At 45.4% G+C, this 26078-nt stretch overlaps 1 protein-coding gene across 5 annotated transcripts; it reads right to left on the bottom strand.

Moving 5' to 3' along the window:
- Positions 1 to 4989: 4989 nt before the first annotated feature.
- Nr4a2 (nuclear receptor subfamily 4 group A member 2) lies at positions 4990 to 22445 on the bottom strand. 5 transcript variants are annotated; one of them, XM_004629914.2, is made up of 8 exons: positions 12855 to 13144; positions 11141 to 11267; positions 9793 to 10658; positions 8882 to 9011; positions 8353 to 8516; positions 7255 to 7457; positions 6693 to 6871; positions 4990 to 6546 (listed from the first exon to the last, which is right to left on the bottom strand). In XM_004629914.2, the coding sequence occupies exons 3-8, from the start codon at positions 10654 to 10656 to the stop codon at positions 6290 to 6292; spliced, it is 1797 nt and encodes a 598-aa protein (XP_004629971.1). In that variant the 5' UTR covers positions 10657 to 10658; positions 11141 to 11267; positions 12855 to 13144; the 3' UTR covers positions 4990 to 6289. The 5 variants fall into 5 exon arrangements, 4 of the variants coding, with proteins under 4 accessions (XP_004629971.1, XP_023569508.1, XP_023569507.1 ...); XM_023713740.1 differs by lacking the exon at positions 12855 to 13144 and adding an exon at positions 22095 to 22445 and having other exon boundaries at positions 5653 to 6546; XM_023713739.1 differs by lacking the exon at positions 12855 to 13144 and adding an exon at positions 14459 to 14634 and having other exon boundaries at positions 5653 to 6546.
- Between the last annotated feature and the right edge of the window lie 3633 nt (positions 22446 to 26078).

Here is a 26078-nt window from a genome sequence, read left to right as displayed (position 1 = left end):
CCTCTCACTTCCCACTCAGTCTAGTCTGTCAGCGGTGGCAGTCAAGTTTTACCTAACTGAGATCCACAGACATACATTTTATATCACGTCCCAGTAAAAGTTTCAGCAAGCAATGCTTAGTGCTCTCAGCGTTTTCTCCATCCTATGCACTGATAATTTCCATTTCATCACTTTCCTATCTCTGGGATAAAATTCTGATAACAAGTCAAAATAATAACTTTGCAAACCACCAGTCTGCAGACCAGTGGCCTACTTACAGTTTATGGACCACAGTCCTCTCTCTCCCTATGCCATACCCTTCCCAACATTCCATTCGACTTCAAGGTTGTCAACACAATCCTCTTCTCCAAGCCCAGAAATCTTCGTAGGTTTAGTCCCTGTCTCTTATCTGCCGCGCAGAAAAAGTTGTTACTCACAGAGGTTCTTTGGTCACCCTGTACTGATCAAGGAAAGTCTGAAACCTGAGGACCTTATCTTTTAGGACAGGTGGAAAACGTCTTGCAAATCTTACTCTATATAAATGTTTTGATGGAAATAAGAAATCCGTGTGATAGATAATAACTAAAGGAAGAAGAAACGCGAAGGAAAAGCCTTGCGCCGGTCTACTCAGCCTTCCGAGTGCCAGCTCAGCTCTGTGTTCGAGCTCAGCTAAGTCAAGAGGGCTACTGGCGCGCGATCGGCCTCCTCCAAGAGGGAAGAAGGCGCCCGACCCCTTGGCTCCTTGCTCGCCACCGCGCGAGCCCAGGGCGCACTGCACGTGGCTCACGGAACGCGGGCGCGCGTGAGCTCCGCTTCGGGTTCGGGCAACGCCTTTTTCTACTCCATGGCAGAGACGCCTTGCCAGCAGTCCCCGAGGTCTCTGAACCGCCCCCTTTATGCACCCCAACAACTAGAAAAAGAGTTTTCTCTCAAGTCGTCCTCCGCACTGGGATCAGGTCTGGGACCCAGACAAACCTCGGATCGGAGTGTGCTGGGGAGGCCGGGTGCAGCTTAGGTTCGCGCATCCGGACGTTCTAGACCCAACCAACCCTCGACTAAAGAGCCGGTTGCCGCCTCCGCCCAGGGCAACGTAAAACAGCTGGGAAGAACGCCGGGAGCTGCCGGGAAGGAGAAAGAAGGACAAGTAGTCAACAGAGTTAACCCGGATGAGCCCGCACTAATTACTCTGGGGCTCTCTCGGCTCTCTCTGTCTGTGCGAACCTCACAGTCAAACTCTTAAGTGTCCAAAATGCAATGGACAAGCGAGCGCTTGCTTCTCCTCCCCGGTGCGGACCTTGGACACCGTCCCGCCCAGGAACGCTGGGGCCTCGACATCACCACTGTCGGGAGGGGTCTCGGGAGACGGCGTGCAGGGAGCCCAGCCTTCTGTCGCCTGCCTCCGCAGGGCCAGTGGCGCAAGGCGCGGCTGGGGACCTGCGGCGGACTCCCCCAAGTGCCTCCGCGCCGAGTGCGGCTCAGCCGCCCTGCACACCGGCCGCTCCCTCAGGTTCCCGCCGACGGAATTCGGACTTTTCCCAAGGCCAGGCGCAACCTCCAAGGAAAGACCTGGTGGCCCCAGCAGCTCCCAGTTGTGCTGAGGAAGCAAGCTAAGGGAGATGAGTTTAAATGACAGACAGCTTCGCCACCCTAAGTGGTTATGTGCAATGTTCTACTTTGGCTTCTAGCACACTTACAAAATAAAAACTAAAAAGCGGGTTTTCGGATGTTTGTTTTATCATTTAAAACGAATTATTAAAAAAATTATGACCCGTTTAGAATTCATCCCTTATTTTACCAATAAAGACAGCCAGTATTGACTTAACCCATCACTGCAAAACCTTACTGCTCCAGTTCGAGTTCTTTCAAACGCACGGGGCTAAGCAGAACCTTTCTCGAAGACTGTTGTCAGAATGCTTTTTTAAACAGAAAAGAATTTGACTGGGTGTTGACTGGGACCCCAACGGCTTAGCTCTCTGATAGGACTACAAAACTGAGTCAAATCCCAGCACGTGGGGTGCCCAGGAAGTTTGGATTGTTGAGAAATTCCAAGCGCGCCCACGAAGCAAGGGTTCATATTCTTGTATTGTGGAATGGGTAGGAAGGAAAATTAACCCTTAAAGCTTTTTTTTAGAGGACAGAGTTTTTAAAAGCCCTCACCCCTACACCTCTGTAAAGTAGAATAATACTTGGGGTGGAGGGTTTAAAATCCGAGGAACTAGGCACTGCTCCGCTTTAAGGGAACCTGGCTCCATTTTTACAGTGGTTTCCAGGCGCAGAAGGTCTCAAGGCAAGCACCGCTCCCACCAAGAGAGGCGAGGCCAGGCCGGCGGCGTGAAAGACCACAGTCCTTTCTCTACACAGCCACCTCGGCGCTGCCGCGTGGCGGATAAAAAAGGAAAAAGACGCGCGCGGAACCAGGCGGGGAGCTGGTGGAGCGAAGCTGCGCTGCGCGCTTTTCCGGAAGAGCTCTCAAGTAGCTACCCTGCTCTGGGCTGGCAAGACAAAGTTTTCCATACCGGGAAACTGTGATCAAAACGTCACAAAGAAATAAAATAAAACTTTTCTCTGGCTGATCTGTCTATATCTTAGAAATATTTTTTTCCTCACTGCCAAAGTCTAGGTTTAAAATACAATTAGATTAGTGGACATTCTTCGCGTTGATGCAAAGACATCTGCAACACCAAGACATTTTCAAGGCAAAATGAAATTGAACCTGCAAGTAAATTCTTCAATGGGCAAGAACAACTCTATGTATAGGCTTCTTGCACATAGAGAACCATGATCCTGTAAGACCTAAAGCCTGTACTTTTAGGAGAAGGGATACCCATCCTCTCTAGGGATAAAGTCGGATACCAGAAAGAAATAGACAAGATAAAGTCGTTGCGCACTTCTTTCCCTGCATAGTAACCCGAGATTCAAAATTAAGATTCTAACTCTTCCCCACCCTTGCTGCCCCACTGCGAAGACCCGAAGGGCATCCCTAGATGCTGCTGCTGCTGCTGCTGCTGCTGCTGCTGCTGCTGCTGCTGCTGCTGCTGCTGCTGCTGCTGCTGCTAAGCCCAGCCCGCCAAGACCGCAGAAAGGCAGAACCCGGGAGACCGCAGGCAATGGAGCTTGCTAATCACACTTGGAATTAAAGGGCATTTCTCCCTAAAGTCAGCATGCCAGGCAACCATTCGACGTGAGACCAGACCGAAGACTAAAATTAGGTCAGAAGTATATGGCTGCTATTTCGTGGCTGGAACTATACATACTAACTGAGGACATGTGGAGAAGTGGCAATATGGAGCCCTCATCATAAAGTTTTAATCTCTTTCTAAAAAAGTTCAGCGCATCGTCTGGCTTGAACAATGCAGCGTGTCTGTGGAGTCTCTTAAACTTTATTCCTAGAAAGACTAGGACAGGCCAAGCTCTCAGCTGCTCCAACCTCTGAGGAACAGAAAAGATGCAAACGAGGCTCTTTAGCCACACGGTGTGCCGCCGGGACTTGGAAGAGATTGAAGCGGAAAGGTCGCTCCGCTTTGCAAAGCAAGCCACGGCTGCATGTGCACCAGTCTGTACTGTCGGCACGCGGGCGTGGGCAAGCTCAGCCCTCTCCCCTGCCTTGAACCCTGAATTCTGGAGAGGGGCCCTCTCAGACAGCATTGGCCTCCGGTGACACGCTCGACTTTCTCCAGAGAGAACCAGCAACACAGATTTTTTTTTTTCTAGGTTCAACTCTCAGATGCTGTGACGGAATGTGGTTGTGTTGGGGCTGCACACACCTGGGAAATGAAGGCTGAGACTTCCAAAGACTCCAGACTTCTGAGGAGACTTTTCTGTCCACGTATTAACTTGTAGCCATAAGATATGCCAATAAAAGGGTATGGCTAGCCTCCTTTTTCCAGAAAGCCAAGATGTTGGACATTTCGTTTCCATTTGATCTCCTTAGCCCCTCATTTCTTGAGAAACACGCCCAGTAAAAATAAACCGCCACCGAGTCCAGCCCTCTTTCTGCCCACCCGCAAAACAATTCTTTCAAAAAGATAAGGGAAGGGGGGAAAAAAAGGTAAAAGAAAAGTAACCTGAAGCTCTCTTGGTTATTTACTATTTTAACTCTGCACTTTAAAAACAATAACGCTCTTTGTAAATTTTAGTGACCCGAAGGGCGGCTGTAATTCACTGGGGTCAGCGAACAGGATCTTCACACCCGGCACTTTTCGAAAGCACAGCTGGCCTAGGGTGAAACTCCAAGACCCGGTGGCCCAAGGATAAGGTCGCTGGGAGGAAACTCAGCCGGAAATAGGCGCCTGCAGAGTGAGTTTCCTTTCTCTACCTAAAGTTAGTGCTGAGAGATCCTAGAGGCCCTGTTATAGCTTACTTGCGCCAGATAATTCATTATTTATCTGCGAAACTCAGAAGGAGGAAATTTTATCCCAAAACTCCAAGTCGCACCTCATCACTCTCCACTGAAGGAGTAAAAACATAAGAAAGCTCTCTACTGCATTCCATGCTATGCCAGAAACTGATCCAAGGCCCAAGGAGAGCTAAAAATGCTTTACACTTCCTCCAGGGCTCATATCAACAGTTATATGTGGAGGAATTGGAAAATCAGAGCTGATATACAAAACTTTCCAAATTCATGTTGACTTTTTGAGTCTCAAAAGGATATTTTCTAAGAACTGTCCAATATAAGAACTTAACTAGACTCCCAACCTTGTTAAAGTTCAAAAGCTTTCGGATCCTTTTAACTTCTCTCAAAGTTGCACATGACCAAACAACAGAAGAGTGAGACATTCTAAATTGATTCTGATACACATAGATCACCAGATTAAAAAATTTTGTGTAAGTAAAAATATTGTACTGGATTCTTAAGAACAATCAGCTTGATGATCCAGTTCCTTTTGCCCGAATAGACTCAGGCTGTTGGTCTGAAATTCAGGTGTTGAGTAAGTCACCTAGCCCAAGTCTACCTATTGCACATTGCTGTTTAGTCATCATTTTCTTCCTTACCCAGAAAGAAGACAAAGCTCTGTTCATTTACATGGTTTATTGTTGTAAACATTAAAATTGTCTTTCTCAAAGAAAGAATTTATCAGAAAAAAAATCAGCGTCTCTAACTGTCATACACCATAGAAAAAAAGGCAGTGACTCATATCATGTGCCATACTAGAAATATACAAAGAAAAATACTACATAATATGGCAATATTAAAATTTTTACTCCAACATAAAATAATATATTAACTGACAACTTCAGACATAAAAAAAACAAAAAAGTTCAAAGTGCTCAGTAATTTCCAGGGAGTTATGTATATTATAAGCACTCTGGAAACAGTCAAAAGCTGCTGCATGCAAGTTTTGTTTAGCTTTAGACAACAAAATAAACAAGATATAAACTTTCTTTTATCAACAGCAACAGTACATACAACACTTACAAACAAGGAATGTTGGACGGTGTTACAAACACTATGTGTCCCTTTTGTCAGGATTTTCTGATGTGTTAATACTTGTGCCCATCTATTTTACAATTGAGAAAATGTTTAAGCTCAGATAACTACCAATCTTTATAAAATCTAACAGACTACATAGTGTCTGAAATACTATTTATATAATATAGACATTACTGAAATAGCAAGTGCCTATAACATGTTCAACCTAGAATCAACATGCTTGTCCCTTTTTATGTATTTTCTTTTTTTGCAAACACACTTATTTTTTAGAATTTGTAATATTTATTCATAAATAGGCACAAAATAATTTAAAAAGCCAAACTGCATTGGGTAAATTTACAAGCCTTTGCCTTCTTCAACTCATGCCACCCACGCAACATTTAGTTTTACTATATATTACATCTTTCTTTATAGCAGAAAACTTTGAAGTCTTGTTAAAGGGCAATACTTGTGGGTCCCCTTAAGATGTGTGTGTGTGTGTGTGTGTGTGTGTGTGTGTGTGTTACATCATTTGTCTTAATTGCAACAACTAAGCAGGGCCAAACATTTCCCATCATACATTAGCAATCTTTCTTCTGAACAACAAACTGATTTTTAACTGATAATAAAAAGTTTATACCACTGTATTGTGTGTAGTCCTTGTTCTATATCCAGGATGCCCCGGAGCCAAAATGCCCTTTCAGGTTCTGCCTGCAGGTTAGGAAATAGCAACAGTTTTTATTTGTTTGTTTTCTTTAGGGATCAAGGGTCAGGGAGCTTTACAGAAGAGGGGACAGCTAATGCTGAGACAGCTCAGAGGGATATTTCTGCCCATATGACTAGCCCCTCTGGACAGTTTTAGTTTTCTTTCCAGTTCTTTGAAGTGCATGGGAGAAGATATTAGAAAGGTAAAGTGTCCAGAAAAAGCTTGTCAATTATTGCTGGTGGTGGTACCAAGTCTTCCAATTTCAGGTAGAAAATACGCTGTAGCCCCTGTGTGCAAAGGGTACGGAGTTCTGGGAGCTTCCCCAACAGTTTGGACAGATAGTTAGGGCGGTTCAGCCCCCCATTATTGAAAGTCACATGGTCTTTGAGACAATTAACAATTTTGTTTTGCAGCTCTTCCACTCTCTTGGGTTCCTTGAGCCCGTGTCTCTCTGCAGAAAACACAATTAAAAACAAAAGAAGACACAAGGCAGTTAGTTAGCAGCCAAGACCAGAGAAGATGAGTGACAAAGGAAGACCAGGACAAATTCCAGCGGGCAATTCTGGAGGGGAAGTGCCCTGCACCTGTAGTACTGACCTGTGACCATAGCCAGGGCCGCAATGCAGGAGAAGGCAGAAATGTCGATGTTCATATTCTGCAAGTTGGAGGAGAATTCAACAATGGAATCAATCCATTCCCCAAAGCCACGCACGCATTGCAACCTGTGCAAGACCACCCCATTGCAAAAGATGAGTTTACCCTCCACTGGGTTGGACCTGCAATTAATACCAAAGAGAGAGGGGAGAAAAAGAGAGAGAGAAAAGCTAAACAACTAATTACTTGAAGAGCAATAAATGAGGGATTTAAGAGGCACCTAATTACTGAAGAGTTAATAAAATGTAGACCAGTGGACCTTGAAAGGGTTTAATTTCATAACAATCAAGAACGCCCCCTATCCCACCTCCATCCATTCCATTCACCCAAGATTTCTGGACTCACACTCCTTCCCTTCTCCTTTTGTGTTCTTTTTCTTTCCCTTTTCCCCTTTCATTTTCTAGTCTATCCTTTCACTTATTCTTCCTTTCTATCTTTTTTCTTCACTGTCTTTTACTTTCTGGATTCCTCTCCAACCTCCCTGGATTGCCTCCTCTCTCATTACCTGTATGCTAATCGAAGAACAAACAGTTCCAAGAAAGCTGATTCAAAAAGCAGGTCCTGGTCAGCTTTTGGCAGGTCAGCAAAGCCTGGGATCTTCTCTGCCCAGCCCCTGATGATCTCCATGGAACCAGTTAGGAGATCATAGAATTGCTGTATATGTTGGGTGTCGTCTCCACTCATCTGATAGTCAGGGTTCGCCTGGAACTGGAATTTCATTTTAAAAAGCACTTAATGAGGTTCTCTAAAATATATAACCCGTGAAATTGCTAACCCCTTTTCTAGTAGGGGAGCCAGGTTTTTATAACAATTAAACCTCTCTCTGACCAGTAAGGAAATTAGATGTTCCGGGGCAATTAATTCAATTAGGGACGGTGCTATGAGGTCGTTGCTTTAAATATGTAAATTGCCATTTCCATACAGACTAAATACAGTGCCATCCAGCCCTGGGAAACGTTCACTCTTATCTCCACAAAACAATTGACATGTTAGTATTCATTCTAGTCCCAGAGTGGGTCTTGAGCTAAGACGCCCTTTGCAAATCTTAATAATACTGCAGTCCCTTCTAGGTTTGCCCAACATACTTCCTCCAATTAAAGCCAGCACATTTTTCACAGCTGGAGTAAAAGAGGAATTTGACCACTTGATCCCTGACCCTGCTATTCCCTCCACCCTTCTCTTTTCATTCCCTGGGCCCCAGGCAGGTCCCACATCCTTCACTTGGACACTGGCAGAAAAGATGAGGATTACTATACCTCAAAGGAAGATGGGGATAATGTGGAAAGGTAGAGGAGAGGGATTGTTATACAGCCTCGAGCTTTTGCCTTTGAGGCACTGGTGTATACACATACTCCGGTGGAGGGGGCAAGCTGTTCACAGAGGTTGGACCACTCTGGTCTTCACAACTACACTTTGAGCTACACCCTCTATGTGTCTGCTGTGGCCCCACCCAAGCTGTGAGGCAGGCAGCCTCGCTGGCCTGGCCATGCCCCATGGGTCTGAAGTTTAGTGCTAGGTGTAGGTCGTGAGGAGGGTGTCCTGCCCATCTGCTGGTTATGACACATAGTCTCCCCCCACCCTCCATTTCACACCAGCTTCTTACCCTGGAATAGTCCAAGCTGGTCATAGCCGGGTTAGAATCGACATGGGCCCTGACAAGGGCACTGATCAGACTCACTGGGGGTGAAGGAGGAGAAGGTTCCTGGGGGCTCTTCGGTTTCGAGGGTAAACGACCTCTCCGGCCTTTTAAACTGTCGGTTCTAACCACTGCAAAAGAATAACCCTGTTTGCACCAGTCCGGGACCCCAGGTCCAGCTGCTGCCTCCAACCCCCACCTCATCTGTGAGGTGCCAGGCCCTAGGGCTCTGCTTGCAAAGCCTTTACTGAGAAAAACATTTTAAAATGCGGGGCTATTTTACATCTTCCTCCAACTGGGTTGTGTAGTTAAAGACAAGAAGGGCCTGGCGGCTTTCTCTCCGGGAGGCTGGGCATGTAGGCGGGTCGGGATCCCAGAGGCCAAGTAGGGCGAGGGGGTGGGGGCTGGAGAGTCTGGGTCTCCGGGAAGCAGACTGGGGTACAAGGTGCGGTTTTATGGGGGCGCAGGCTGAGGTCGGCAGATCGTCCCGACCTACCTTCTTTGACCATCCCAACAGCCAGACACTTTTGAAACCGGCAGTACTGACAACGATTCCGACGTCGTTTGTCCACTGGGCAGTTTTTATTTGCTAAACACACATATTTCGCATTTTTTTGCACTGTGCGCTGCAAAAAGAGACAATGTATGCCGCATATTATTTGTCTTTCCTTGTAAATCCTGCAACCTGGAGACAATTTCTCATTAGTTTGGATCTACAATTCCCACAAACAAACACACACTCACAATTCCTTTTCATATTTCCCATTTTCCTTTTCTATTTCTTTTCTTTTTTTTTTCCTCCCGCAGGGCGTTTAACAGAAGAAAATTGATAGCGTTAACATTTGAGCTAACCTTGCCGCTCTTTGCTGTGTTTTATATGCCAAGAGAAGAGGAAAGAGACGCTCTGTAAATACAAATCCGTGGGCATTCATATTATTTACATTCCTTGGAGACCTTCTCTATTTAAAATGATAAGATTATTCAATCAGGATGGCGAAATAAAGAGATCACTTAATTTGACCATAGGGAATTCTGTTCCACTTGGTTAGCTCAGACACGGTTCTCTGTCCTAACCAATTTCAGTCTGAGCTGGAAAGACAGCTCCAGCACATGCAAATGACCCTCATCCAAGTCCAGCGCCAGCAACTTCGGTGGAGGGCATGCCGGCCTGCTGAGTGAGGGGAGCTGCGACCCCGGGGCTCCTAGTCTTCTTGCTTCCCCTGCTCATGCCCGGAGGCTTCCTCCACAGCCCAAGGACGGCTGCAAAGCAGCCTTAGCTGAGCCCGGATACTTGGGCGACCCAGGCACAGCTGAGGCTGGGCTGCGGGCGCAGATCTGGAGGGCTCATTCCAAGGTCCCGGCACCAGGGGGCCCTACCTGAACCCCTACCCACCCACCCTTGCTCACCTTAAAAAAGCCTTTGCAGCCCTCACAAGTGCGCACACCGTAGTGCTGGCAAGCCGCGTTGTCACCGCATACCGCACACAGCCCCTCATTGGAGGGAGAACCCCGCGACGGAGGCGAGGGCACCTGCGTGTCAAGCAGCTGCGATGCGTGACCGATCTGCAGGCCCGGGAAGCCCATGGATGCGGGTTTGCGAATGGGGTTAGGTACAGCGAAGGTCTGCCCGTCCACCACGTGGTGGCTGCCTGCGGGTTCCGGGTTCATGGGGACGTGCAGGGGCCCGTCGAAGCGCATCTGGCAGCTAGACACCGGAGTGCCCGGGGGTGACTGCTTAAAGGAGAAGAGCGAGAGGCGGGAGACTGGCGTTTTCCTCTGCTCAATCATGTGCGTAGTGGCCACGTAGTTCTGGTGGAAGTTGTGGAGAGACCCCGGGTCGTCCCACATGGGGCTGTGCTGCACCTGGAAGCCTGGGGTGGTGGGTGTTGGGGGCGAGGAGGGCTTGTAGTAAACCGACCCGGAGTGTGGCATCATCTCCTCAGACTGGGGGGGCAGGTGGCTGTGCTGCTGGTAGCTGTGCATCTGAATGTCTTCTACCTTAATGGAGGACTGCTGTCCGGACAGGGGCATTTGGTACAAGCAAGGTGGCTTGACGTCGTAGCCTGTGCTGTAGTTGTCCATAAAGGTACTGAAGCTGGGGAGAGAAGTGGTGGCAGTGATTTCAGTGTTGGTGAGGTCCATGCTAAACTTGACAAACTCTGGAGTTAAGAAATCGGAGCTGTATTCTCCCGAAGAGTGGTAACTGTAGCTCTGAGAAGCGGGGCTGGCTCCTTGAGGCGAGGACCCATACTGCGCCTGAACACAAGGCATGGCTGGAAATGAAACAGGGTGATACACACTCAGCCTGGTCAACTGAACACCTGCTCCCGGGCTCGGGCACACCTGGAGCTACACCGGCAGCCCACAGCGGTCAGTGAGTGGGCAGGGGCACGAAAGGAAGGGAGAGCTTGGAAGCTGCAGAGCAATGGCATAGGGCCAGGAAGCACTCTTCAATTAAGGGCCAGAACTAGAAAGCTCTTGAGGGTTTAGACTCCAGGATATTTCCAATATCTGTACTTCCCACCACCCCCTCCCTTTTTCACTGTCAAGCCCACTGAGATAAAGCCCCTTATCTAAAGCTAGGGTTCAGTAAGCTTTCTAGAAATGACCATATGAGAAAGGAAGTTGAACTGGGCAATGAGAAAGTTGCTTCCTATAACCTGAAGTTATAGGGTTTGCTTGAGAAGAGTCCGATGCTCTGTTTCTTGATGTTAAGGGAACTCGGGAAAGGTAAAAAGAAATAAAATTCACTAACCTTCAGCCGAGTTACTGGTGGTTTTTTCGAGGAAATTAAAGGCGGACAGTGTCGTAATTCGGTGAAGGACCACGTTTCCAAGATTTTTAAAAAAGCAATTGGGAGTCCAGTCTGTCCAATCTCCTCCCTGAAATACAGACACAGGAAGTTTCAGAGTCCTCCTCACAGAGACTGAGCTCAGCATATGTGGACTCACCAGGCAGGCCCCTTTATGTTTCATTGGAAATTAGCGTGCAGCCTTTATCAAACAGCAGTTGAAACAGATAAATTAAAAGACATGCCCAGAAACAAGAGAGAATATCATCCACGGCACTGTGGAAATCCCTGTAGCAAAAACATTCTGAAGGAGGAAAGGTATTCCATGAATTTATTTAATGCTTATGATGAACTGGCCCCTTTGCTAGAGTGTGAGTGAAGAGGTCATTTTCATTTTAGTTTATTTCAGACTAAAATAAGAAAAGTAGCATTTAAGGAAAAGTGCAGCACTGGAGCCTGCTCTTGATACCCCCCCACCCTTGGTCAAATGGGTTTTTCTTTTGTGAGACAGGAAGAAACTTAGACGTCAAGAATATAAAATGAGAAAAAACAGTCCCCCTTACTAAATATTAGCAAGGCCTAGACAGCCAGGAAGGCAATTTGTGTAGAAGCATCTGGCTTCTTTTGACAGAGCAGTGAGATTGGGGATTCAGGTGATACAAGTTCATTTCTCCAGAAGACTTGGTTTCCAGTATCATGATGGACACAGGGTGGGAAAAGACAACCCCACTTTGCCAGGTGCATCCCAGGTCAACTGCGGGGAGGGGGGATATACTGTTTTTAGATGCTGAAACCAATGTCAGAAGCACTTTCCAGCGCAGCAAGCGGAATCCCTTCTCCATAATACCTTCCATATTTTAGCTACTTTCTAGAATGAGGCATTCTTGTGTCCACTAATTTTCAGATGTTCCCACTTGGACGCTATTCTAGAGCACAATCTTATTACCAATGAAAAAGAAAGGCAAACATCCACTCTTACTCCCTCCCTTCCCAATAATCTTGCTTCAGTGGAGGGAAGGGAGGAGGTTAAGCAGGAAAAGAGAAAGGAGACTCTTGACACCACCAGCAGCACACCCCCAGCCTCCCCAGCACAGCTTTTGGAGAGATGCCTGTGCTGGACATTAACCCTCTATTATCTTCCTAAGTGCGCCCCGACCACCAGACGGACATATGTTCAAACCTAGAAATTTCAGGCAATTTAGTAACAAGACACTACCTTTACTCAACAATACCCAGGAAACATCGGCAAGCTGACCAAGCACACTGACACAGTTCCCAAGCAATATATAAACTGAAGAACTTTCTTTCCCTGTCAGTTCGAGGATGGCTTCCCTCCTATACACAGGACTCAAGTCTCCACGTCCAAAAGCCACAATCAATTCCGACACCAAGAGCAAACTTTGCGCACTTTTCCGCGGGCGGCAACTCCAAACACAGTGGAGTCTTCCTTCCACGTCCACCAATGAGGAGCCTGGAAGCCTCTGTTGGCAGCCAACTCCCCCCTAATGCCAAAGCCGGAGTTCGCACAAATGCCGGTCACAGCAACGCGCAACCCATTCCCCATCCTCCTGCCCCAACAAGCGCTCCAAGGTTCTGGTGCTAACTTCCCAAAGCGGGAAAAAGAGAAAAGCTTAGGAAGGATAAAAGAACGTGAGCTGCACCGGCTGCACCTACTCACTTAGGTGTTCTCCGCGTCTCTCTTCATTCATTCAACTCCGCTGAAGTGTAGTTCCCTTTGGGAGCCCGGCTGCGGGGGTCTGGGAGGTGTGGGAAAGCGGGGCGGAGGAAGCCGAGACCCGGCGAGCCCAGAGGGAGCAGAGCTAAGCGGCTGGCTAAGCAGGCGAGCGGGATCGCGGAGCCGAGCGCGAGCCGCCGGGCGGACTGGCCCTGGCCGCCAATGTGCCTTTGTTTATGTGGCTCGCGCCGCCGCTGCCAACTGCACCTAAAGTCTCCGCGCGTCAGCGCGCGTCAGCGGCCGGCCGCCCAATCGCCGCGCCGCCGCGCTCCCGGACTCCTGGCCCGCGCTAGCTTTGGTATATTTCCGACCTGACGTCACGAGCAGGGCGGATTTTAAGGTGGGAACCGTTCAGCTTTCACCTTGGTAGCCGGCTTGGGTGGGTTTTTTCTTTTTTTTTTTTTTCTTTCCGAAAGAGGTGTAACCTCTCCACCCAAATCCGCGAAGCCCGCAGCGCTGTTACATTTCAACACCCCCAAACCCCCAGGCTCGGGGCGGCTCACACGTGGGGAGGGTGCAACAAAAGCCTGGGTGGAAGGGAACGCAGGCGTGGGCCAGGTAGACCGCACCTGGAGCGCCGGTGGGCTGTGCCTCCCCACCCTCGTCACACCCCACCCCCGGGAAACACATACAGATGTCCCGTGACATTGGTATCTCGAAGGGCTCAGGAAGTTCGGGTGAGATTTCCTAGCCGGTGCTCACCTTTTCTCCCTTTTCCTAGCCCTGTCTCTACACACACACACACACACACACACACACACACACACACACACACCCCACGCAGTCTGCGCTGAAAAGTATTAGGGCCGAGGCCTATTTTTTCTTACAAGTGCCCACGTTCAGGGAGACCGTGGAGTGCGGAGGGGGAAGAAATAGGCTGTGAACCAGCCCTTCGGGGACCTCAAAAGTCACAGGGAAGTGTCACCTGCTTTTCTTTCACAGACAACGCAGCCAAGCAGCTGGCAACAGGTGCATGCTCTCATCTAACCTTCTGCCAACTCTAAAACTTTCCACACTCCCCAGCGCCCACAACTCGTTTTTTTTATTTTAGGGAAATAGATCGACCTTCCTCTGAAACACAGAGGTATCACAGCCGCAATCTGAGAGTCTAGAGGAAAAGGCAGAGCCGGAGAACTGAGGGGGGCGGGGGGCTGTAAACGGAGGAGGCGCGCGCAGCCAGCCCTCCCCCTCTCGGGTCCGCCCCACCTCCGCGGCCTCGGAGTCGCCGCTGAGTCCGCTTCCAAACACCGGCCTCCCGCCGCTCAGAGGGCGAGCAGCTTCCCACTCCAGGAAACGCAGCTTCTCTGAGCGGGAAGTGGGTCCCCTCCTAGAGCCCGGCCAGAAGCTGGGCGAACCTCCTAGGGCTTCTCCCGCTGGGCTGGAAGAAGCTGGGAGCCGGGAGGATTCTCCCCTTCTGCGCCCGCTGAGCGCGACGCAGCCGCCCCTCCTCCCTTGGCCTGCCTGACGTCCAGGCGCCCGGAGCTCCTGGCGACTCGCTCCTACTCGATGCTGTGAGCAAGGGCCGAAAGGACAGTGGAACTAGCTACCTTTTCACTGCCTAGGGTTGTGCGTCCCTGTTCTGCGCTCCCGCGACCCGGCAGAGGGGAGGCGTCGCTATCCGACGCCCAGCAGCAGCCCTGGGAAGGCGCGGACCTTGCTGCGCTGCAGCCTAGAGAAAGCAACATGACCACCTTAAGTTTCCCCCAGATGCTGAGGCTGTGGCTGCGACCGCCGTCGGTCGCTGCAGCCCGGCGGTGCCCTAGTGGGCTCGAGAAAAGAATAAAACCAGGAAGTGTGTGTGTGTGTGTGTGTGTGTGTGTGTGTGTGTTTGCGCGCGTGCGGGGGAGGGATGTTGTGGCGAGTGGGGGTGCGTAGGGGGTGGGGGGAGTGAAGAAAAGCTTATTAGTATGAGCTCGGTAGCGTCAGCGCCCCGTGGGCAGGAGCGATTCCACGCGAACGAAAGGGAAAAAGTGAGAGTTTGGAGAGCACTGGAGAAGAAAGGGGTGGGGGTGGCGGTGACGCAGGGGCGCGGGCATTGACGCACCGGCCAAGCTGGGCCCAAAATAGCAACTCCAGCTCAGAGGCTCCTTCCCGGGTTCTCTTCCCTTCCGCAAGGGAGCAGGACAAGGCCAGAGGGGGAGCTTTCCTTGATCCCGCAGTGGGCCAGATTCCCGCAGCTATTTTCTGGGAGACTGAAACTCAAGCGTAGCCACGCTGAGGTGGCAGTTATTATTTTTTAATACAATCCTAGGAAAGCGGAGGCTGGGAGAACTTGTAACCACAACTCTCCAAATATAAATAATTCTAACTAGATACACTCCCTGTGCACGTTCCTCCTCCCCCCTCATTGCCATTAAAAATACTCAATTTAGGCTTGGTTCAGTCTGAGGACAATTTGAGAAAATTCCTCCCGGAAAGTGAGAAAGTGTTCTGGAGTCCTTAAAATGCGCTCCAAGGAAGCCACACATTGCAGTGATGTGCTAGTGATCAGTCTCCTGGAATATGGACCCATGATAACAGCCTTTGCTTGAGCCTGGACTTATGCAAGAGCCAGAAAGTCTTCACAGCAAGCAGCTTATTAGAATAAATGGACAATAGAATAATTGAATATAGTGTTAAACTGAGATAAAACAGGGACTTTCCCCTTCCATTTGTCTGAGTTTTCCTTCCCCTCTAAATTCTTATTCTGGTTCCTGGGAAGTGTTACTATTTCTCAGGAAGACACCAGCTGTAGAGTGGTGAATTCGCTTAAACTAATTCTTGAATGAGCTGTTTCTTGAGTTGAGGCCTTAGGTAGGACCCCCATATGCTCGAGATGGAAAGGATTCCAGCTAAGTGTACCGGGGCATGATCAATAGCCCAGACTTCAGTTTTCTTCGGCTCTAGGTTCTGGTGAAAAGACGTCTCAGAAGCACCACCAAGATCTGTAATTGACGGATCCTGTCAGTAGGGGGCCTTACTCCACATCGTTGGATAGAATATCACACACAAACCCTCAGGGGCGCGCTCATACGCGCACTCACGCACACGTACATTCACACACACACACACACACACACACACACACACACACACGCTTACTCACAATTAGCTAATTACTACCACTCCTAGGGTAAGCCTGAGAAAAGAATTCTGCAGATCCAAATATTCATATCGTGTTGGAATTTATAAAGAACTACGGATCTTTGATTCTTTTTTCTCAAAAAGGGAAACAGTTTAACACGTGCGATTAGGTTCACAATAGATTTTATTTCCTCCTGCCCATGTTTAACTCACTGTTAGGGCCACAGGGGGAAAAAAATCAAAATGGTAATAAAATCTCTCATTTTATCACCATTCAGTTCAAATTGGCATATAGTTTGGAAAAATGAAAGCATGTTTTAAAATCCTATGATTACATGTTTAAATAAATTATAGTTTAGAAGAGGATTCCTGTGGGTGTATTTGCTAGTACATAAGAGAATGCTTTTGTGCATAGAGGTTTAATTACACTTATAATGGAATCAAAATGTAGAACTGAACAACCTTTCAGAAAATGTTAAAACGATGCTTTAGGCTAAAAGAAACTGAAATTCTGCATTTATATAACTGCAACCCTTCTGGATTCTTACATATAAATAGTTCAAATAAAGTATTTTATCACTCAATTAAAATGACAATAACGGTTTCTTTTCAGAACCAGCATCTGACATAACTTTAAAATATGGCCGTGCATAAATGTGCAAAGTTATCCTACATGAAGGCCTGTTTTCTTAATAATTTAAAATAAAAGGCACCAAAACTCGGTCCTGTTATAACCAGCTCCCTCTATGGAAACCAATGAAAATAAATTATAAATTATTGCTATTAATAAATACAATCAGATGGCCTCAGAAAAGCACCGAGGAAGACAAAGTTACCGTATTACTTTTATGATATTAATAAACATTAAGCAGAATATACTGGCACATGTATAGAAAACATTTTCATTAAAATCAATATAAATAACACATACATTCAGATCTAAACTATTTTATGCATATAAGCAGATTACACTTAATAAAATTGAGCTTTTGGTATAATTTAGAAAGCAAACATGGATGTAATCCCATAGGATTCTCTATCTTAATGCGTGGGGAAAAGGCCTGTATGGATCACTTTCACCATTCTAACCCATGAATTCAGAACAGACCTAACAGTACAGACGTAGTGAAATAAACATATTTTATGCCTTACAGGTTGAGGCAACTTTAAGATATTTTATAATACAATTATTTTGTGGAACATTAAGCAGTAAGATGAAATGTATTTTATATTACATTTGGATAAACTCAGCTATCGCATTCATTGCCATTTGGCAGGCAGTTTCATCTTAGTGAAAGAAGTTTTCACTTTGAAAAAAATCTCTCAAAATGCAAGTTTTTTAAATAGTGAAGGTGTTTTCTTTTTGTTTGGCTTTTACCATTTCATTTGTGCAGGTAGTATATTAATGAACCAAATATTTCATTCCCCATAGGTTGCTTAGAGAGCAAGCAAATTGCTTCCTTGATACTCACATTTTGGGTAGTTGTGGCTTTTATTCAGTTTCATTAGCTCATTTTTTGCCAAAACCACTTAATGCAAAGGCTTTACTTTGATTCAAAACTCCGATCTAGAAATGTGTAAAGATGTGCAAAAGTAAACAGCACTCTTTTCTAGAAGCGTCTACTTGTAAATTAAAATTATAGAACTGAACATATGGTAAACCTCATGTGTTCAAAAAAGTCTTTTGCATAATAAAAATCTTTCATCTTTTCATTAATACTTGACTCACTGTGGCCTTTTCCTAAACATTTATTTTTAAATTAACCACTTAATATCTTCCTGTGTAACAATTCTTTTTTATTAGGCAAAAAAGGATAACTTTGGTTTTATATTTCACTGCTAATTTCAGTAAACATGGAGACACTAAAATGTACAAAGACTTAAAATACATCTTAAATAAAATGAGATGCTATACACCAACCAAATATCAGTCACCTGAAATTCTAAACGTAGCTAGTAATGTCACTATAACCCCATTAGTATTTAATATACAGACAAAGTTTGCAAAAGCTGTTATGGGTAAATCTCAACTAGCTAGCTTTTGTTCTAATTCAATGACAACCATTTTTTTCTTTTCCTCAAACAAACTGGATAAGAACTTCTAATTTAATGATGCATGAAAATAAAGTGCTGATATATTATGAGAGACATACATGTCCTTGTCCTCATAATTCTGCAGTTGTCAAGTCTGCAATGACAACTGTAACAGTACAAACATAACTTATAACAAAGACCCTTAAGTAATAAATCTAATTAACATATCCTTCGAATAGATGTAATATAAATTTCATTGCTCACTTAAAAGTTCTAAAGTTAACAGCATAAACTTGAAGTTGAGTAATTAAGTAATCCTTATATAGACACTTATTAAAGTATTTATACATATTATCTTAAATCTACATCTATCATTTTGCCAATTAAAATTAGGACTTTAATTGCAATTAAGTAATTTAATTGCCAATTGAACAGCAAAATTGCTAAGTGACTAATTTTAATGCCTATTTTAATTACCAATCATGACTGGGGAGGGAGCTAATCAAGTTACATCAAGCAGTACCAGAGTAATGATGTGGAAAAAAAAAAGGCAGAACAAACATTCCAGGCTACATGCTTTAAAAAAAGACACGTAAATTAAATAAATGCAAACACAGTCTTATAAATGCATAAAAATAGTGTATTTCAGTATCTGCATACAGAACATGAACGAGAACAAGATTAATTAAAGAGCCCCTGTCAATCTCCAGTTACAGTAAGGACAATCAAAGTCAAAATTTTATGTGGTATTTACATGGCACTCATACTAACCTAGATAAAAACAAAGCTGCAAAAACAGAATAAAAGGCTGTTTCCTGCTTGGCTGGTTAAATATTTACAGACTGACAGGTTTTTTTTTAAGTTTTGAAATGAAATGCTTATAAAAGAGACAAGTTTCCAATGCAACAACATGAGCTTTGGATTTGAAAAGCAAACAGGGTAAGAGCAAAGGAACAACAGCCCTTCCTGGTGGGTCTCCTCAACTCCACTCAGTAGAGTGCAGAGTTCTTTCAGAGGCAAAATGCCTATGCATAACTTGTCTCATGTTACCATGAGAAAAACATGAATCTTACCTATCTTAAAGATTTTAAATTTAGTCATCAGTAAAAATGACAATGCTACAAAGATTATATCACAATTAAAATTACTTAGCATGAGGAATATATCTTGTTCTAGCAGTCTTTCTTCATTTTCAATTGGAATAAGCATGTTGGCTCAAAATAAAGGGCCTATATCAGCGGACACCAAAAACTGGCAAAAATTTTGTTGGGCAACATAAACATGTTTTCAAAAGTTTACCTAGCTAACCAAATTCTCCTTTTAGCAGGATGGAAGGGCAACACTGAAAGAGGCAAGTAAAGTTGAGAACTAAACAAATAGAAAGCGATTCCCTAAGAGACAATAACAACTCTAGCACTTTCTGGCTATAGGGTTTCTCTTGGCAGCCAGCTACCTCATTTATAGTAACAATGGACATACAATTAAGCTTTCATTTAAAATAAAAGTCATGCTGAGAGGTCCATATCTTGGTTTTGTTGTCATACAGAAACTGATATTTATATATAGTTTATAAATACAAAAAGACCTAGAATTATTCATGAAACATATGAAACATTGTACCTTGAGGAAAAGCAAATAGTGCTGCCTGGGATTTTATTTACTAGTGGACTTGAATTCTAAAGTGAAGCACAGCAGAACTTTTGGTCTGGGTTTTGAAGGGGAAACACTAATGATCATTGGACTTGTCAAAAAGCTGCAGTATCTGTTCATGACAATAACAGCTTCATAGACAAGCTCTGGGTGTGATTAAAGGACACACTCACGCACTGCCTATTTGCAAGTCATGGGTATAGAATCATGTATAAGCTCAATACTGATCATGGTTAAAACTCATCAAGTGTTGACCTACACAGAGAAATCAAATTTCTGCTATTAAAAAATTACCAAAAGCAGCTCCAGAGAAGAAGCTTGCCACAACTTAGATTTATCTAAATTAGGGTTATCCTGGTTAACTTAGATACAACTTAGTGCATTCTCTGTGTGTGTGTTGCTTTATGCATACACAAAAGATCTTACTTAGTAATAATCATCAAAATGGTAGAAGAATTTAAGCATCTTGTAACAAATCATCAGCCATGACAAAACAGGGAGAGAGGAGAAACATCATCTTCAATTCCAAAATGATCCTCGAAGGACATAATGGGTAGACAAACCTTCAAATATCTGTACGACCAAAAGTAGTGATTTTTTTAGACTGTTCACATCTATTTTATGTATTTTTTGCTAGTTTACTGTCTATCAGATCACATAAATTAGTGTGGCCTATGTATTACTGGAAGCGACATATTTTGAGACTGTACCTAGCTTTCAGGTATCCTTCAATAGGTAATAGTAAGAATGGGGTTAAAAATTATAATGTTATTTTACTTTTATTTCCTTAAGTTATTGCTTGCTTTTCAATGTGATCTGTTGTAGTAATGAAAAGGGATACAATAAAAAACATTTATAATCTAAGCTTAGAGACAATCAATTGAAACATTTTTATTAATCACCTGTTAAAAAATAAGACCTGTGAAACATTTCTAAATCATTCCCCTAGGATCTCAGTAGCAAGTTCCTCATGGTGTCACTGACAGGTTGGGAGGAAGGAGCAAACCACCAGTGCCACACTACACGGTTCAAGTTAAAATGCACAAACAGGAGTATGCACGCGTGTGGGGTGCAATAATAGAAATTGGCTTGCTGAGATCCTACTTGGATTTCCTATAGTTCATATTTCTCAGCCCTGTTTTCCTTACTTTCCAAAGTTTAGGAATAGCTGAACTTTTTTTAAAATGAAAAACTTCAAATAATGAACAGATTTAGGAATTATATTGAAACAACTAATAGAGAACACTGCCCCCCCCCCAGTTCTTTAATTTTCTGGGCTTAGAAACATGGCGTATCTACAGACTGCTAACTCTTTGATTAACTAGCTCTGGAAATCATATTTTCTATACTTTTACTGATTAATCTGTTGATTGGCAATTTCCCAGACAACAGTTTTGTTAAACTTTCTAAATTTCGCATCTTCTAGAGGGAGGGAGGAAAGGCGACACAGAAAGACTTTACTTGATTTGACAGGGCCTCTCAAACTACAAATACACGTTATAGAATTTGAAATGTAGCTCTGTAACTCAATTTATACCGCAGAAATTGTGAGATGCTATCTTCCTGTTGTTATAACGTACCAGGTCAAGGGATATAAATTGTAGCAGGTAATTCATTTTGCTGTTCAGAGAGTCATTAAGTTCCTCCCAGAATATATGTGATTGATATCCCTGGAGGTGAAAGGCTAAAGGAACCATATGGCAACATGTTGCATTCCGTATGCTATCTGCCCATCCGTGCTTAAGCTACCATTAGCAACATCTGTACCTTACGGAAATCCAGCTGCGCCAACTACGGCTGACAGAATAGTACTTGGGGTGGGGGTGGGGGTAGGGGTGGGGGAACCTAGCTTAGCGCCATTAACTTGAGGTTTAGAGTCTATCTACCAGGACGAATAGAGGCTTTCACAATTAGAGACGACACAAATGCTTTATTAAAGTTTAATTTTGAACTCCCACTTAGCGAAAGTGCAGTACAAATCGATTGCGATTTCCTAGAAGGCACAGCAAGCTCTCCGCCCTCGGGCACGCGCGACGGGCTCGGCGCAAGCTCTCCCAGACCCCGGCAGGCCACAGAAAGGGAGCAGCTCTCCGCACCCCCAGGAAGTCCCCCAGCCCTGCGCCCCTCCTCTCGCAGGGCGGGGCCTCCGAGGAACGAGCCCGCCCGAGGAAGTGGGGGGCCTCCCGCGCGCCGCAGAGGGAGGTCGGGTGGGGGCGGGCGGCAGGGTCCTCCGCGGGCCTCCAGGGAGGAGCCTGCTCCAGATGGCCGCGCCGAAGTTCTGCGGGCTCCGCGCGCTACACGCCCAGATTGGCTCGCGGCGAGCGGCAGGGGGCGGAGGCGGCGCCGGAGCCCCGGAAGGCTGCTCGGAGTTCGCGCGCGCCCTCCGCCCTCCCTGCGCCCCAAACAAAGACCCCCACTCTGGTCCGGACACTTTACCTGCACGGCGCTGCCGGCCCTGGTGGCCGCGTCCCCCGCCGGGCTCCCCGGGGCGCGCCGGGGGACAGGTCCCCTCTCTCCAAGTTGGGACGGAGGAAGAAAGGGAAACCGAGAAAGTGGGAGCGGAGGCTGCGGCCGGAGAAGCTGACGGATACGATCGGGGCGCAGAAAGCAGCCCCGCGGCCCGGCCGGGGGCGCCAGAAGTCGCTCCCTTTCGAGGGTCGTGGCCAGCAGCACCGGGTCGGGGAGCGGCCGCCCGCCCCCTCCGGCCCCCGGCGGCCGCGGAGCCGCGCACAGAGGCCCATTGTGGCCGCGCAGCCCGGGACGCGGCCGGGCGGCCAAGCGCGTCAGCGCCCGTCAGCCGGGCCGGGCTCCGTGACGCGCGGCCGCTCTATAAATAACCCGCGCCGGGAGGCCCGGGCTGCTCTCCAGTGACGCCGGCCCGGCCGGGCGGGAGGAGGAGGGCGAGAGGAAACAACAAAGCCGCCGCCTCCGCCGCCCGCCCGGGGCCGCCCTGCCGCGCGTGGGGCAGCGCTCGCGGGTGGGGCGGCGCGTGGAGCCGGAGCCCTCGGCCGGGGAGGGCACTGTCGCCAGCCCGCGGGACGGGGAGGCTGCTTAGCCACGAGTTGTACGAAGGGCGACACTGCGGTCCCAAGTTGACTTAAAATGCTTGGTCTGCTTCCCAAACCTTTGTACAACCGACTGAGCGAGGTTTTCGTGGCACTGAGTTTTCAATGAAAAACAAAATTCTTCCGTCTTAAATGCAACCATAAAACGGAGGGGGCAGAAACATTACTGTTCTAACTTGAGGGGCTGTTTCAGAACCCTTCAGGACTCGGGGTTTCCGCTCCAGTGATTTTTGCATATTTTTTTAGCCTTGGACATGGTATATTTAATTTTCCTAAAGTCTTAACGTCTTTCAACGTTCAGGACTCTAGTCAAGGCTGCCACTAAAAGAGGCTTTCTCTGTAGGTAAACATTGCTAATTCCCTCCTCAAGCAGTTCTACTATACACTCGGATGCTTGACCTATCCTGAAGTTTGCCAATAGGTTTTACTGGGACTGTTAACTAATAGATAATTAAGACAGTTTTTCCTCCTCAGATATTTCAGCCACACCTTTTCTGGGGTGCAGGTGCAGTGCAAGCAAGATGTTGAAGTGATCCGGCACCCGGAAAGTGAGTTAAAAGGGCTGAGGAAATGGTTCTTAGTTCACAGTCAGGGCAAAATGGTATAGGGGAAGGTTCACTGCTGGGAGGTGCAAGACCAGGAAACAAGTAGTAATTGCATCTTGGTTGCACTTTTCTGACCCATCTTGGAGAAATCTGTCTTGCTTTTTCTCATGTTTAATATGAAGGATTGGTTCTTAACTTTCTCGAATGACAAAGGATACCATTGTGGCCAGCTATGGTGTTGCATTAAACTACTGTGAACATCCAGTGTCATATAAGAAATGGAAACACATGTAGAATAATTCAGTCTTCTGACATTTGGTGATTTCTTTTATATTTTTCCAAAATAGAAAAATATTTGGGCTACTTCAGAGAAAGAATGAATTGCATATACCATTAAAACTATTGTAAAAGGAAAAACAACAGTGGTCACTTCATTACTTTATTTATTATATTACTTCATTTATATAATGTATACGTATTCACAGTCCAGTAATGTCGTAGCCCTGTTTCAAAATACTACTTTCCTAAGTAGATGGATTGTAGGTTGCAGATACCCTGGGGCCATGTTCTGGAACACTGTCCCCATTTGTGGCTTGTGTTCTGTAAGAGGAATCTTTCAGTTGAGGGACACTAAATTTTTTCTCAATGGGTGGCAGTACTGAAACCCAAGAAAGTCCTCTGGTTGACCTTCAGCAGACAGAATATGCCTTATTCTCCTGTCTTCAAGTTGGTGAAGGAAGAAAACATAAAAATGGCAGAAACAAGTTTAGAGCCAAAACATTTGCTTCACATAGACACCACCAAAGTGTGATCACAACTAAAAGTTAACCAATATTTTTCCAGTTCCAAAAGCACATCTGTCTCCTTTCACTATGAAGTGCTTGATACCTTTAACTTTGCCTTAAGGTTCTTTCATATAAAAGGTATTTTTCTTGCAATGCCATTTTTCTTGAAACATCTAGCTTCTTGTGTGCTTCTAAATTAAAGCTTTTTTACTTCTTACACGTTTTTAACGTGATCATTGGTCTTAAAATTTTAGTAGAAGGAATATCCTGCCTAAATTTGAAATATGCCTCATTTTTTAAAGGAAAGCTTTGGCTTTGGGACTGGTCAAAATATAGTGAAACAATCAGTTTCCTAAAAATAAAAACAAAATATCATGCTGAAATTTGTGAAATACAAAAATGAAAATAAGGAGAATCTTTTATTTGGCTATTCTTGATAGCATAAAGCTTGTTACAATTTTCCTAACATAGTGAATGTTTTAGCGTGTGGACATTTCCCATATTTCCAAAGTTTCTGCCTACCTGAGGTTAAATCCTTCAATAGACTCCTCTACAACAACAGTATTGAAGAATTTATTAGAGAAATTGGTATGCACTCTTGCCTTATTACTCGGTTAATCCTGATCTATATTTAGAGAGTGGTGCCAGCCGGTATGAGGCTTTAGAGGAATGAGCACAAATATTTGCCATACCCTGTGCATATAGTTTTGGTGATTGAAATGAAAATTCATTTTGGAAAATATCACTGAAGTTATAGTATAAGCAAATCTTACCAACCTTCAAATAGATACATAGAAGGTTAACAAGAAAAGTGATGAAGAGTCTCTGTATTCCAAATGAAAGAAAAGAGACCACCCAATTTACAGAGCCAGGAACTTTCTTCATTTAAAAGGCCAAGAAATTCAGGCAGGCAATCTACTTAAAATCAAGCTTGACTGCACTCAGCGAAAGTATAGAATTCCAAACATCAACTCTAAATAAGTACAGACACACATCACTGGCCTTCCTATGAGGGGCACCTGGCAATCTCTTGAGTAGGCTATTGATGAACACCATTGCAAAAAACCTTGATAAATTCGACATCACATAAAGATCTGTTACAATAAATCCAGTACTTTCTAATCTGTGAAGGTGCTGGATCCTAGGCCCATTTGCCCTTGGATTTGGTCAGGGCTCTTTTTCCCACCTCTCCTTTATATATAACAAGCTACCCATCCCTGAAATCTGCATTTCCAAGGCTTCCCTATGAGCTGACTTTGGCTAGGGGGAGCCAGACATAGAGAACTGGAAGTTGGAAGAGTTAGAGTAGTCCCAGACCCTTTCCTATACCCCACCTCCTGCCAAATGACCCCTCACCCCTGACTCCAGGCTCCTGACCCCTGACTCCAGACTCCAGTGACAAGGCCTCTTCCATTTACACTCCAGTTTGGGAGCTGTAGTGGCTTCATCCTGTGGAAAATCACAGATTTTTTTTTGCTTCCTTGGGTAATCTGATACCTGTTTTAAAAATTACTCCACATTTTTCCTGGGTTAAATACTTAACAGTGTTTCAGTTCTCCCTGTTGAGTCTGAATCCGTACATCCCATTGAGATGGCACACACAAAATCTAATTGTCCTTTGAATTTCTTCTGCTAAAAATCTCTTTTCTAAATGTGCTACTTTTAAGTGCTAATAAATGGTATATCCAGAAAAGGAGAACAAGGGAAAGAAAAGCAGAAGAAAAAAGCTAATACATTTTTAAAAATCAGTCTTCTATGGGCATAATTTAAAATTACAAACACAAAATATAACTTTACTGCACATTAGTTAGAACAGGGCAAATACTTAGCTGAGACGGAGACATAAATTCTATGCTAATAACGAGGGTGGCGTATAATACCTGTCAAGACTTAATTTATACTACACATCTTCTGTGAGACCCACTCAATCACCAGCCTATTTGCCAGTGATTTCTGCCTCCTCAGATCTTAAAAGATAAAGAGGAAGAAAAGGAACTTCTGTATTACTAATCTGAAATACCATTA

This window comes from Octodon degus, unplaced genomic scaffold, assembly GCF_000260255.1.
Source record: "Octodon degus isolate 3935 unplaced genomic scaffold, OctDeg1.0 scaffold00032, whole genome shotgun sequence".
In the NCBI taxonomy this organism is placed as follows: Eukaryota; Metazoa; Chordata; class Mammalia; order Rodentia; family Octodontidae; genus Octodon; species Octodon degus.
This window is presented reverse-complemented; position numbering and strand designations above follow the sequence as displayed.

Coding starts and splice junctions, on each gene's coding strand:
- Nr4a2 (XM_023713739.1), bottom strand. CDS start 14,596: ATGTTGCTTTCTCTAGGCTGCAGCGCAGCAAGGTCCGCGCCTTCCCAG. Junction 7,458..8,352: donor CCAGCTTGGACTATTCCAGG/GTAAGAAGCTGG, acceptor ATGAAATTCCAG/TTCCAGGCGAACCCTGACTA. Junction 6,872..7,254: donor GTTCTTCGATTAGCATACAG/GTAATGAGAGAG, acceptor TATTAATTGCAG/GTCCAACCCAGTGGAGGGTA.